The sequence below is a fragment of the Delphinapterus leucas genome, chromosome 13, assembly GCF_059928025.1.
Source record: "Delphinapterus leucas isolate spDelLeu-1000000601 "Yukka" chromosome 13, BTC_Dleu_Yukka2, whole genome shotgun sequence".
Taxonomy (NCBI): domain Eukaryota; kingdom Metazoa; phylum Chordata; class Mammalia; order Artiodactyla; family Monodontidae; genus Delphinapterus; species Delphinapterus leucas.
The window spans coordinates 65,087,624-65,101,522 of NC_143141.1; the positions used below are offsets into that span (position 1 = coordinate 65,087,624).

Below are 13,899 nucleotides of genomic sequence, written 5' to 3' on the forward strand. Positions count from 1 at the left end.
GGTGCTTTGTGACCAGCTAGAAGGGAGGGTGGGAGGGAGGGAGACGCAAGAGGGAAGAGATGTGGGGACATATGTATAACTGATTCACTTTGTTATAAAGCAGAAACTAACACACCATTGTAAAGCAATTATACTCCAATAAAAATGTTATAAAAAAAGGACAAAATAAGCATTCTCAGAAGAACAAAAAAAAATACTGATAAAAATTTAATCTTAAACAATAGTGAGACATGGTTTATTATGGCTTTTCAGAGCCATGATAAAAGCAGTTAAACTGAAATTTTAAGGAATATTTGTCTGTCATACACAAGAAATAAGGAGAATATTTTAATCGTCAGATTGACTTAAAGTTGATATATTTAAGCCATTATGCTACAATAATGAATGTCTTAAAATGTAAAAGATCTTTGAGTTGGAAAAGTATCCAGGACTTATGTAGAATCCATCTACTATTATATTTATTATTAGGTTCTTGTCAAATATCAAGGCATCACTATAGTTGGAATTAAGCATTTAAGGTCTAAAACTGCACCATTTGACTGGAACAGTATTCCTGCTAATAGAAGCTATTGGGTTTCCTGGATCTGGGGATCTTGATCACTATTCAGGCATATGGCACGTAGCTTTTTAGTATGGTGAAGAAAAATGATTCTTTAGGAGGAGAAATTTTAATGTCTTTCACTGAAGAGAGAGGGACTGTAGACTGATGTTCAGCACATTTTGTTTATCATCATCAGTTCAGGTTATCTTGATAAAATGATAGTCTGGGAACGAGTGAAGACAAGATTAAAACAGAACTGGAAGACTTAAAATGAAAATAGAACTGAAGGAAAGCTTTGAATTGATATATGGAGCATTAATTTATAAACCACCATGGGTATTTTTAAAATTGAACTGTTACTCATTGGAAGAAGTTGAGTCTTTTTAATATGGTCTAGTAGAAATATTTCCAGTCAAATTGTGTTCTTCAATCATACTGTCTTAGAATATATTTCTAGGTAGTAGTTAAAATTGCTTAAAAATAGTTGTATTCTTTGCTGGTATAGGAAAAAAAACATAATGGACTATGGGTAAGATTTTCCCATTCTTAATTAAACTTACAACAGGAAAAACTACTGAAGATCTGTTTCAGCCTCTATCCTATATAAAACAATCAAAACAGGGATGTGGGAGAATGCAGCATCCAAGTACAGGTAAGTAATTGGCAGGGCGTGATACTTCACCTCAGATACCATAGCTTCAGGACGTAAGGCAATGAATGCAACTTAATATAAACAAACAAAAAAGACTGTGATTGTTTAATTCAATGTACGCAGTAGCTTCACAGTCTGTGGTATCTGTCTGCGTTTAGAGCAGTATACAAGGATTATAGAATAATATTATTTTTAATGGTCCAAATTGCACATGAGCATTTTTTCATGCAAGTAGTGATGTTATTCCATTAGCTTAATCTAAAAAATATATGTAAAACACAATTTTTTTCAAGAAATAATGAACTTTTAAAATAATTTGAAAACTTAGAAAATAATTACTTTTTAATATAATATAGTAGGGTAGTTTTAAAGGTGAATGTTGGCAGATGTAAGGTTTATGACTCCATTTTGATGCAGTTGGATAATTCTATTTCCTCTTTTTTGTTCTCTCCCTCCCTTTTTGGGGGCTAGGGCCCAATAGGTCAAAACTGCAAGATATGCTTGCTAATTTGAGAGATGTTGATGAACTTCCCTCATTGCAGCCATCTGTGGGTTCACCTTCCAGACCCAGCAGCTCCAGGCTTCCTGAACATGAAATAAATAGGGCAGATGAAGGCAAGTATTTTAGACACTAGAGCACAAAAAGCACTTGGATGTACTTATATAAATTATTAGAAAGGGCTCTCTAAGAGAAGAATTTTATTCTACAAATGTTTGAACTACGTAGTACTCCCCATATGTAGGCTTTCTTATAGTCAAGGGGGTTTGATTCCAACTGTAATCTCTAAGATTTGAAAAAGATGTATAAACTTAAAAATCAACTCTAAATTATAGTTTAGAATATCCCCTAGTGCCACAGAAGCCATGTATTTGGTGTGTACACAGGTAGTTCTAATTATACCATTCCAACAATGAGAAAATTACTTTAAATTATTATTACTATAAATAGTAAATGTTTACTTTGAGACTCACATAAATATTTTAAAATATTTAAGCAATTTATCATTTACAAATGAAAAAGGGAAAAAGGACACCTGAAGGTCTAGTCACATTTTCTACTTTCTGTTTTTTCTTGTTCTCTTTCAGTCCTTGTCTATGTGCATATACTTTTTGCAGAGTTATAGTCACCATGTAGAATAATTCAATTTTATTTATTTGTATGAAATCATAAAAATAATCTTCATAATTGTAATTTTAAGATTATTCTATTTTAGACTTTATTCTTAACCATTCCCCCCTTTTTAAATATATATGTGTGTGTGTGTGTGTGTGTGTGTGTGTGTGTATATATATATATAATTTTATTTATGTATTTATTTTTGGCTGCATTGGGTCTTCGTTGCTGTGCACAGGCTTTCTCTAGTTCTGGCGAGCAGGGGCTACTCTTCACTGTGGTGTGCAGGCTTCTCATTGCGGTGGCTTCTCTTGTTGCGGAGCACGGGCTCCAGGCACACGGGCTCAGCAGTTGCAGCACGTGGGCTCAGCATTTGTGGCTCACGGGTTCCAGAGCGCAGTCTCGGTAGTTGTGGCGCATGGGCTTAGTTGCTCCACGGCATGTGGGATCCTCCCGGACCAGGGCTCAAACCCATGTCCCATGCATTAGCAAGTGGATTCTTAACCACTGCGCCACCAGGGAAGTCCACCCCTTTTGGATATTTAGGTTCCCAGTTTTTTACAGTACAGTCTTATCGTATATAAATACAGTTTTCTGTCTTTTAAGTTCTGATGTATCTATTTATAAATGTATATGTGTAAATTGATTTTAAAATATATATATTTACATTAGCTGAAAGTCCAGAATGACATAAAAGTAATCTTAATGATTAATAAATATACTTCAAATTTTATTTTTTAAAATTTCCTTGAATTTAAGTATTGTAATTATTTGCAGTGGATATGCCTCTTCACATTATTATTTAATGAACAAAACAACCTGGGAAAAAGCCACAGAAAAATCATATGTTTTATTCTTTCTTGGCTTTAAATTCAGCTGTGTTTTAGAGAGACATAAACTGACGGGACCTTGATGAATAGAGTTTCATGTTCGGAATACTTTTTCAGTGAACTGTTTGACCATACATGGTTAGTTATTTGTTAGAGTTAATTACAGTATACTGGGAATTCATTTTCCATACGTTAAATAATGAAAAACCACGTTACGCCTTTATATTCTAGGTGAACAATTTATTTGATGTAGACATGTGTCTTTTGAATTAAGATGTGAAGTCATAGGCCTCAATAGGTATGTTTGCTGTTCACTAGGATATTCATTCAGTTGACACTTATAGATGTGAGAATTTTAATCAATTTCATTTATTCTAAGGTCAGGTCTAGATAAGAAGAAAAGTTAGTTTTTCTCTTATTCTAATAACTCCAAAAGAGTTTTATCAGAGATTTCATCTTGCAGAATTCTAATAATAGAGGCAGAATACGTACTAAATGACACATGTACAAAAAAGGATGATATAAAGCAAAGAAAGTGCCCTTGATAGGAAAAAAAAATGTTAAGAATCTTAGAACTGAAGCATTGAATATCTAACTTATGATCTGTAAGATTGGTCCTAAGTCTTTCCCCTCAGTGCAGGATTTTCAGAAATAGAAAAGGCACTTAAGAAATATGTTGTAGCTTTCATTGCCTGTGACTGATGCTTCTTGGTCTCCAGTCCAGTTTCAGAAAAAGTTTCCATAGCTTGTGTGTGCTGTATAAGTTTATTACTTTATTTTTATCATAATGATTCAGAAGGCAGTGCCACACTTAAGAGGCATAGTTAAATTATTTTGTAAAAGCTGATTAGAGCCAGTAATGTTTAGTTACCAGATAGAAATGTGACCTATAGTTGAAAGTTCTAAGGTCTCTTAGAGATCAATCAACGACAGTTATGCCCATCGGTGCTCTCTTTCTTTGGGCCTCAGGTCTGCTGGCTTAGCCACTGGTGTGTGTAGAAGCAGTTGTTGCCTTCCTTTGTTTTCAGGTTTTACTTGGCCATTCCTAGAACATTAGTTAAATTAGCCCACACAATGTGTATGGCCAAATCCCACAAATCTTAGTTTCTTTTTTGGGGGGAAGAGCCATTTTTATTTTGCACCTGAACAAAGTTATCTGGCAATATTAGACATGAAAGCAAAACAAACAAAAAATCACCTGGCTGAAGACCTAGCCTCATAGTCTCACATGAATCATTTGGTTGAAATTTTGGCATAAAAATTGCTGTTCTAAATTAAATAATTCCCACTCTTTATTAGTAAATGTTTAGAGTTGTTTGAACCCGTCATAGGATATATGGTATGTTTGGGTAAAACCCATTTTTATTATTGCAGCTTTATCGCATGGTGATTTGAAAATGTCTTATTAATTTACACTCTACTTTGTTCTTATAAGGATTTTGAGTAGAGTTCCTGCCACTACTATTTATAAAAGCACATAACTGTTCTTTCATTTCTTCAACAAATATTTATGGTTGAATCTAAAATTATATGATTGAATGTAAAACTGAAAAACACCTTGTAAATCTGTTTTCTGCATATACTGATTAATAAAATTGTTTCTTTCAAAAAAAAGTTAATTTACTTCTTTAGCAGCCAGAGTTTAAACTACTAAATTCATCTAATCAACTCATAAATGTTTGTCATCAGTAAAGTAACCACCTGTAGAAAACTATTTAGAGAGCTACCTCTGATGGCTTGTCAGAGTAATTTGCATTTATAAAAAGTGTTCAAATGGACACTTTTTTTTTTTTTTTTTTGCGGTACGCGGGCCTCTCACTGTTGTGACCTCTCCCTTTGCGGAGCACAGGCTCCGGACGCGCAGGCTCAGTGGCCATGGCTCACGGGCCCAGCCGCTCCGCGGCATGTGGGATCTTCCGGGACTGGGGCACGAACCCGTGTCCCCTGCATCGGCAGGCGGACTCTCAACCACTGCGCCACCAGGGAAGCCCTCAAATGGACACTTTTAAAAAACTTGTTTGAAATAAATCTTTTTAAATGAAATATAACATACCTACAGTAAACTGCTGAAGTCCTGAGGGTGCAGCTCAGTGAATGATCTCAAAGGGAAATCAACCATGTCACCACTGCCTAGGTAAAGAAGCAGAACATTACCCGGACCTAGAAGTCCTGATGGTGCTTCCTTCAAACACTACCCCTTCCCTCTTCTCCAGAGGTAATCCTGAGTTCTAACAACACATACTAGTTTTGCCTTACATAGGCACATTTTACAATTACGACCATTTTCATTTGAAATTTTCCATATTACTTCAGGTTATAGAATTAACCAGTTTTACTTTAAATGCAGCCAGCAGTATTCAGAATCACTTGTTGTACATGTTTTAATAATTGATAGAAATCAATTGGGTAATTAGCATGAAATATCAAATTAGGAAAACCTACTTTCTTTTATACATTTATACATTTTTCTCTAGTGAAAAAGAAAGGACAATGGATTTGTTTCATGTTGTACTTTTCTTAGATGATGACAAAGTTAAGCAATTCTTCAGGATTTTCTGCTCACTGAATTTTATTGTGTTTAAAAGCATTTAAAAATAATCAAATGTAGACATGCCCTTATGAGACTAATTGTTGACTATTTACATGGCTTTTTCAATGTTTCTTTTGTCTTCCCCCTTCAGTGGAAGCATTGACGTTTCCTCCTTCTTCTGGGAAGTCATTCATCATGGGAGCAGATGAAGCCCTTGAAAGTGAACTGGGACTTGGAGAATTGGCAGGCCTTACAGTGGCCAATGAAGCAGACTCATTAACTTATGATGTGAGTAGTAGTTTTAGTTTTGTTGTTTTTATTTATTTTTAAAAAATAAAAAGTTAATTTTATAGAAAAAGTGATGATGGTAAGACTTCTTCACAAGTGTAGAATTTGCTTCAGTTTTAATCACAAACTTTGAAAATATGAATATATTATAAAAATAAACAATAATACTTTTCACATCATGCAGTGACTAAAATTATGGGCTTTACCTAAATTCATAAATTAGTATAGCTTATTCATTGGTTTTAGATAAGGGAAAGAATTCCCTTTTCTATCACCAAATTTGGATTTTGTTTTATGTTTTAGGGCACCAGTGATTAGTTGAAATTCATGCCTGCCTAAAGGCAACATTTGTCTTGCTTCTTTAATACATCATCAGTATCCTGCTGAGAAGTAGTTTCAGCTGTTGTTAGGCAAGGGTGTGTACAGGATGCTTTCCAGATGTTAAGGCTGACCAGTCAGTGATTTGGACCAAAATTGGAATCTTTACACCTTTATGCATGCATGCATTTACTTAATCTCAAATACAGTTGTTTTATAATTGTTCATCATAATCAATTATCAGAAAAACAGTTGCTTATTTCATAAAGTAGTCACAGCCTATCTTAACTCTTCATTAAAATCCTCTCACTTTGATATTCATTATCTTTGTTGGGGAATACAATGTAGCTCCTGCCACATGGAGGATGTAGGATGGATCCCTAAGTGAACCTTGGAAGTACTCAGAAGAGGAACCCTCGCCACTCACTCCTTCCTGCAAATCAAATACTCTCTCCCTCTATGCTAAGTCCTTTAGTAAGTCTTTTGGGTTTTACCTCCAAAAACAACTGAAATCCATATAGTACGTCTTTTTACCTCCCCTCCTAGTCCGTTTTTTCTTCAACTGGAGCTACTACAATAACCTAATCTAAACGGCCCCTTGCACTCCATTCTCCACATAGGTGATACAGATTTTGAAAAAAAAAAAAGAAATTTCTGTTTTCAGTATTTTTATATCCTTATATCTTACATGTCTTTTAAAAGCACCATTTAGTTGGCTTTTATTTTTTGACCTTTGACAACCTTTTTTAATTAGAAAACATTTAGTCCATTTCTTTTTAAAATAGTTAAGGATATAATCCTTAATTTGGATTTAATCCTGCCATCTATTTGTGCCACCTGTGCTGTGTTTGTTTTTCTCCTACTTTTGCCTGAGTTGGGGTTGATTATTTTTTATTATTCACCCCTCCCCATTATTTGGAGTTTATGCACTCTTTCATTGCTTTTTAAATTAGAGATTACCACACAATCCTTATCAAAATTTTACATGCAAAGATCTTTAGAACACTTTACTTAAAAAACTCTCACCCTGCGTATATGTCAGTCTTGTTATATATTTTATTTCTGTATACATTTATGTCCTACAAGCTTCTGTTTTGTACACTCAATAGTCAGTTAGAATTACCCATTTAAATTATCTATTTTGCTTTTTTCCATTCTCCCATGCATATCTGACTGTCCATCTGGGATCACTTTTCTTTTACTCTAAGAACACAATATTTCTCTTTAGTGAAGATCTACTGGTGCCCAGTTCTCTTAGTTTCTGATTTTCTTAAATTGTCTTTGTCTTTTTTTGCCTGAGTAGGTTAACTATCATCTCTGATTTTGAATTTCACTTGACAAAAATTTATTTAGTGCTTTAAATATATTGTTTCATTATATTTTGTTGTTGTTTTCTGCTAAAGTCAACTGTCATTTCTATTTTTGGTTATTCAATGGTAATCTGATTTTTTTCCGTGACTGGTATTTCTCTATGCCTTGATTGTGAGCTAAGGTTTAATTTTCTTTTTATTTAACCTCCTTGAAATTCTTAGAGCTTCTTGGCTTAATATGTTTCCATCAGTTTTGTAAAGTTCTCAGCCATTTCTCTTCAGATACTGCTTTTACACCTCCCTCTCTCCCACTCTCCCTCCCTCCCTCCCTCCCTCCCTCCCTCCCTCCCTCCCTCCCTCCCTCCCTCTCTCTCTCTCTCCCTTCCTCCCTCCCTCCCTCCTTCCCTCCCTCCCTCCCTCCCTCTCTCCCTCTCTCCCTCTCCCTCCTCGCCCTCTCTCCCTCCTCCCCCTCCTCCCCTCCTTCTAGAACTCTAGTTATATTGTTAGATCCCCTTTTTATATTCTCTCTCTCCGATCCCCTTCTGTATTTTCCATCTTTTGTTTTTCTGTACTTCAGTCTAGATTTTTTAAATGACTCATCTTCTGGTTGGCTAATTCTCTCTTCAGTTATGTGTAATCTGCAATTGAACTCATCTATTGAAGTCTTATACATTTTGCTTCTAGAACTACTTTTTTAAAATGGTTTACAGATTTCTTCCAAAATTTTCAATCTTGTCTTTTATCTTCTTGAACATAGTAAGCATGATTATTTTAAAGTTTGAATCAGAGACTCAGTAGTTCTGTTACTATTATGTGTTGTTTCTGCTTGTTTTCATTTATGCTGTGTTATCTCATATGGGTACAGTTATTTTTTAGTATGCCCAAATAACTGTATTTGAAAAATTGTAGAAATAACTTCAGGCCTAAGTTTATCTTCCCCCAGAGAGTATATTTTAATTTTCTTCTCTCAAATGTCTGCAGCCACTAGAAATCTGGATCACCTGACTTCATTTTCAATTTTTGAGATGATCTAAAGCTGATCTATGGCCTTTGTAAGGGCTGTTGTTCTTCCAGTTCACTCTTATGTGTAGGATACAGGCCCTTGAAATTAAAACCTAAAGCAAGGTGGTCTGCTAAGCCCTACTGCCTTGGCAGGCCCTGGACACCAGTTTATATCCCCCTGCGTTGCACAGCTGTCAGAAGCACCGCTCAGCCTCTCAGCCACCTCCTCTGGAATCAGTAAACACCCTCTGGGGAAAACAGCTCCAGAGATCAGGCTCACTTCCTGAGGCCTCTGTCTTCCCCTGGATCCTGGGTTTTTTCCCCACTATTTTGTTGGATCTGCATTTTTTCCTTTTAGCTCTGCTTTTCTACCTGTCCTCAGTACACAGTTGGTCCTAATGATCTAGTCCATCGTGGCCAGAAGCAGAACTTCCCATTAGATGCTTTTGTTCCCTCTGCACTAACTCCACAAAGAATTTGTCTAATACATGATAGAACTCAGTCCTCTCTCTAGAGAAAGCTCATTCTTTTTTCAGAGCTCTTAATTGTTAGAAAACTTAGTGTTTGTTTCTAAAAGTAGTTCCTAGTTTTACTAAGCATATTAGCAGTCTATTGCTATGTAACAACTTGCACCATGCTTAACAGCTTAAAACAATAAACATTTGTATCTCATAGTTTCTGTGGGTCAGCAGTCTGGGGGCAGCTTAGATGTGTAGTTTTGGTTGTTCATGTAGCTGTAGTCAAGACGTTGGCAAGGGCTGCAGTCTTACACACACCTGACTTGGGAAAAATCTACTTCCAAGCTCACTCATGTAGTTGTTAGAAGGCCTTGGTTTCTTGCTGGCTATTGGCTGGAGACTAGTTACTCACCACGTGAGCCTCTCTGTGGGCTCCTCAGCAGAGCAGCTGACTTCTCCCAGTGTGAGCGCACCTGAAAAGGTAGAGAGCAGGAACACTCAAGATGGAAGGTTTTATAACCTAATTTTGGAAGTAATTTGTTCCAGCTTCTACTGTATGCTGTTAGTTATATAGAGCAGCCCTATAATGTGGAAGGCGACTACCCAAAGGTAAAAATAAGTGGGCTGATCGGGAACTATGTTAGTGGCTGCCTACCACATTAAGATGCTCGGAAGGAATCTAAGTGCTCTTACATATGAAAACCTTTTAGCTCTTTAATAAGAGTGGGCAGGAGTCAGTTCAGTTGCCCTTGCCTTCTTCACCTCCCCCCACAACCCTGCTTGCCCCAAAGATAACCAGCCCCACTTAGAGTAGTTCCTTGCATAGTGTGTTTTGTCTTCACTTATTGCCCCAGTTGTGACATGTCCTGTCCAGATTTTTCTGCAGATTTCTAAACTTCTGGGCTCTGAAGTATAGTTTATATTAATACATAGCCTCTGAAGCCAGACTGATTGATTTTGAATCCTGACTCCTCCATTTACTAGACGGCAAGTCACTTAACTTCTCTTTCCCTAACATGCCTAGTCTGTAAAGTGGGGATTATGTTAATTCCTACTTCATAGAGCTGTGAGGATTAACTGAGTTAACGCATGTTAAGCCTTTTGGAATAATGTGCACAATAATGAACAAGGCTCAAAATAGCAGCTATTGTTAGTATCATTGACGGTTTTTGTCATTGTAAGTATGGTTAACATTTCTCCAGTGTGTTACCAATACTTGCCCCACTGTTGCTTAAACCTAGCATGATTGTTAGCCTTGGAGTGTGAAGAGTTCATACATGGTGCTTGTGTGTAAAGTCAAATACTAACCTCTTTGGCTTTCTATTACTTGGAATGAAAAAACAGTGCATTTTTTTCAGTTGTTGAGATGCAGATTCTGTGGAGAAAAGGAACATAATAATATATTTATTTTACCAATGGAATCTTTTTTTGTAATATCTGATTGTCTCTTCCAGTTTTAACATTTTATGTTTCTGGTTTATAAACTTTGTTACCAATTTGAAGAAAATTTAGCTCTTGTCAGAAAGCATTGAAAATTTCAAAAGTATCATATTCTGTAATGTTAACAGGTTTAAAGATAACTTAGTTTTTCAACTCTTATCCAAAATTAGTTTCTGTTCTATAATTTAGGTTGAAATTTCTTGTCTTTTTAAGAAATCATCTTAGTGAAGATCTATTTTATGTTATTAAGTTATTTGATCCTCTTTCTGTACTGAATTATGTTGCCTGTTTTCTTATTACAGCATTCATATTTCTTCAGAGAAAACCATTGTTAACATATTGCTAATTTTGCCTATTGATTTGGTTATTTATGTTTAAAAATTATATTGTTTTGAAAGTTGCAAAATGTGATGGTTTGATGACAAATCAGTAAGAATTAATGTTGAAATATAGTTTTTTTCCTATCCTGAACTAAATGTATTGGTATTTTTCTTTTGTTTCTTTAATAGATAGCAAACAATAAGGATGCGTTGAGGAAGACATGGAACCCTAAGTTTACATTAAGAAGTCACTTTGATGGCATTAGAGCCCTTGCTTTCCACCCCATTGAGCCTGTTTTGATAACAGCATCAGAGGATCACACGTTAAAAATGTGGAATTTGCAGAAAACGGCCCCAGCCAAAAAGTGAGAATATTCTCCTTTAACTGTATTTAAATATTTTAATTAATAGTTTTTCAGAAGAGAAATGCTTACTTTATTATTTGCTGTTAAGTTCTCCAAATATCTCTTCTAATTCTTTCTTCTTTACCATGTCACATAATTTAGGGTGTTTTTCCCTTCATACTCACAAGCTAATTTAGGTTGGAAAACTGACCCTTAGGGAGAAACGGTATTATCTGATGGTTTGTGAATGTTGATTGTAATCTTTATACAGTGTTTTAAATAACTATCACATTTGGGGAGCTCTTTATCTGCACTGAAGGTTTCTGCTGGTGTTGTAAACAGGTATGTGCATGTTTAAAATCATCAAACCCTCACCCCAAGCTTGTCCTGTTGTTTACTAGGTTTGGACTTCTGGAGTGGGAGGGAGGGAAGGCTGATGGGGGATGGGGGGACAGGGAGAGGTGAGAGACCTCTCTTTGGTCTTTTCTTTTGACCTTGACCAAAATGTCTAGACTGAAAGACACTGTTGTTGCTCTCACTTAACCGCTAATACTTGCCTTGGCCTCTTGGTTCCTCTCTAAGCATGGACAGACATGAGTTGGTATAAATCCCTTTTATCAGTCACCACGCTAGTCCTGATCCCACTTGGTGGGGTCCTTATTGGAACTCCTCTCTTTTCTTCCTTGGGTCACATGGTCCAGAACCCAGCATCTGCCAGCAAGGGCCCCTCTACAGTGTTGGACACCTCTTTTATTAAAGAGTAGAAATGAACATCAAATGGAGGAGATTATGGAAGTTTTACTACTGGTAGAGAATATCTATTGCCCAATTTAAAAGAGATCAGGGCTTCCCTGGTGGCGCAGTGGTTGAGAGTCCACCTGCTGATGCAGGGGACACCGGTTCGTGCCCCAGTCTGGGAAGATCCCACATGCCGCGGAGCGGCTGGGCCCGTGAGCCATGGCCACTGAGCCTGCGCGTCCGGAGCGGGAGAGGCCACAACAGTGAGAGGCCCGCATAAGGCAAAATAAATAAATAAATAAATAAAAAGAGATCAATGACATTCCTGCTGTGAGTCATACATAAACTAGATAAAATACTTGATTCATCAGATAGCTCAACCAGATCTTGCTTAAAGCCAAGTGAATCCTCATGTAGATTAGGTGTCTTCAGCAGAGAAAAAGTATTTCTTGGTTATAAATTGTGCCTTTTGTCTTTCAAGTTCTTTAGTCACAGTGGACATCATACTGGACCAGAGAATGTGAATGTCTCATCATATATTCTTGACTAAAATTTAGAAAAATATTGAAATAAATTTTTTGCTGGTGATAGCTTAGTATCAACATCTTCACATTGCAAGTAACAGTAGTCTGTTTACCTTTGAACTTAAAACTTTGGTAATGAGGAGAGATATCATATGCCTTTAAAAAAAACTACAGTGCAATCCGATTTTAAATCGAGTTTCCATTATCAGTCATGGCCAGTGTTAGGCCCTGTAGAGTACCCATATACTCAGTGTTCTGAGTAATGAATAATCTGATGATTTGGACAGTTTCTGCGGGTATTAAGGACAGGAATGTTAACCTTTATGCAAATGCAAGGAAATTAAAGTACTTTTGATTGAAATTCTACTATGTGTATGGTTCTGTCCTAGGCTCTTTTACCATGTAGAATCTCATTTATTCCTGTGAATATTTGGTGTTATCCCTATTTTTCTGTTTTATTTTAAACATAGAGGAATCTGGAGTTCCAAAAGATTAAATAATTTGCGTAAAGTTAGTCAGTTAATGACAGAATTGGAAATTGAATCCAGAAGTTTATCTCTTCAAAGCCCATGTTTTTTCCCGAGTGAGGCTCACTCTTCCTTTAGTCAAATAGATTAGGACAATGCTAAAAGCGCTGTAACAATGTATTGTTACTAAACAAGAATTTTGTTTCTTGAAGTCGCAAATATATGTGATCCGTGTTAAGTAAGCTTTCTTGTGTACTGGGGTTGAGAATGGTATATTATCATAGTGTTGGTATTTCTAGGGGCAATTTTATGACATACATTGTCATACTGTTTACTACTGAAAACTTAGAGTGGTAAAAGTCCTCCTCTCTCTGATTTAGGAGCACTTCTCTTGATGTGGAGCCTATCTATACATTCAGAGCTCATAAGTAAGTATGTGCTTTTTCTTTGTGTTAAATCAGCGTCATTGTAAATCAGCCTAATTAGCATATTTTCTTTTCTTTCACGTATGTATTTGTGTTATGTATTTTTTTGTATTTAGTAGTGTTTTTTGTAAATGTAAAAGAAACTGGCAGATAATATAATGCTAGAGACAAGTTTATCACTACCAAATTGGGGTCCTTGCTGAAATTAGATTTTATTTGCATGATTTGTAGATGATGTATATATCTCTCTTAAAATGAAGTTGAGGCAATTAAGTTTAACCATGAGAAATCCTGATCTTTCTTCCTTAAAAATGTCTGAGACTTTTTTTATTGTGATCACATGTTGCACGCTTTTCCAGTTTCCATTTAAGTCTAAGGAATGTACCTGTTCACTTGATTTAGCACAGAGGTTGGCATACTTTTTATAAATATAGGGCCAATTAGTAAATGTTTTTAAGCTTTGCTGGCTGCATATTTAATGTTGTACATTCTTGATTTTAGTTTGGTTTTGTATTACAACCCTTTAAAAAATGTAAAAACCATAAATGATTGAGGACTGTACGAAAGCAGTCCTCTGGTTGGATTTGGTCCATAGGCC

General features: G+C 36.0%; 1 protein-coding gene across 12 annotated transcripts in view; it reads left to right on the forward strand.

Annotated features, from left to right (window-relative positions):
* The window catches only part of STRN (striatin), a 108,042-nt gene that overhangs the window by 75,931 nt on the left and 18,212 nt on the right, over positions 1-13,899 (forward strand). For 6 of the 12 annotated variants that reach the window (XM_089923277.1, XM_089923273.1, XM_089923274.1 and 3 more), the window contains 6 exons: positions 1,107-1,193; positions 1,665-1,808; positions 5,272-5,352; positions 5,819-5,955; positions 10,993-11,168; positions 13,257-13,304. In XM_089923277.1, coding sequence (XP_089779403.1) covers positions 1,107-1,193; positions 1,665-1,808; positions 5,272-5,352; positions 5,819-5,955; positions 10,993-11,168; positions 13,257-13,304 — 673 coding nt within the window. The remainder of the gene's footprint in view (positions 1-1,106; positions 1,194-1,664; positions 1,809-5,271; positions 5,353-5,818; positions 5,956-10,992; positions 11,169-13,256; positions 13,305-13,899) is intronic. The other 6 variants (XM_089923275.1, XM_022574091.3, XM_089923278.1 and 3 more) reach the window with 4 other exon arrangements.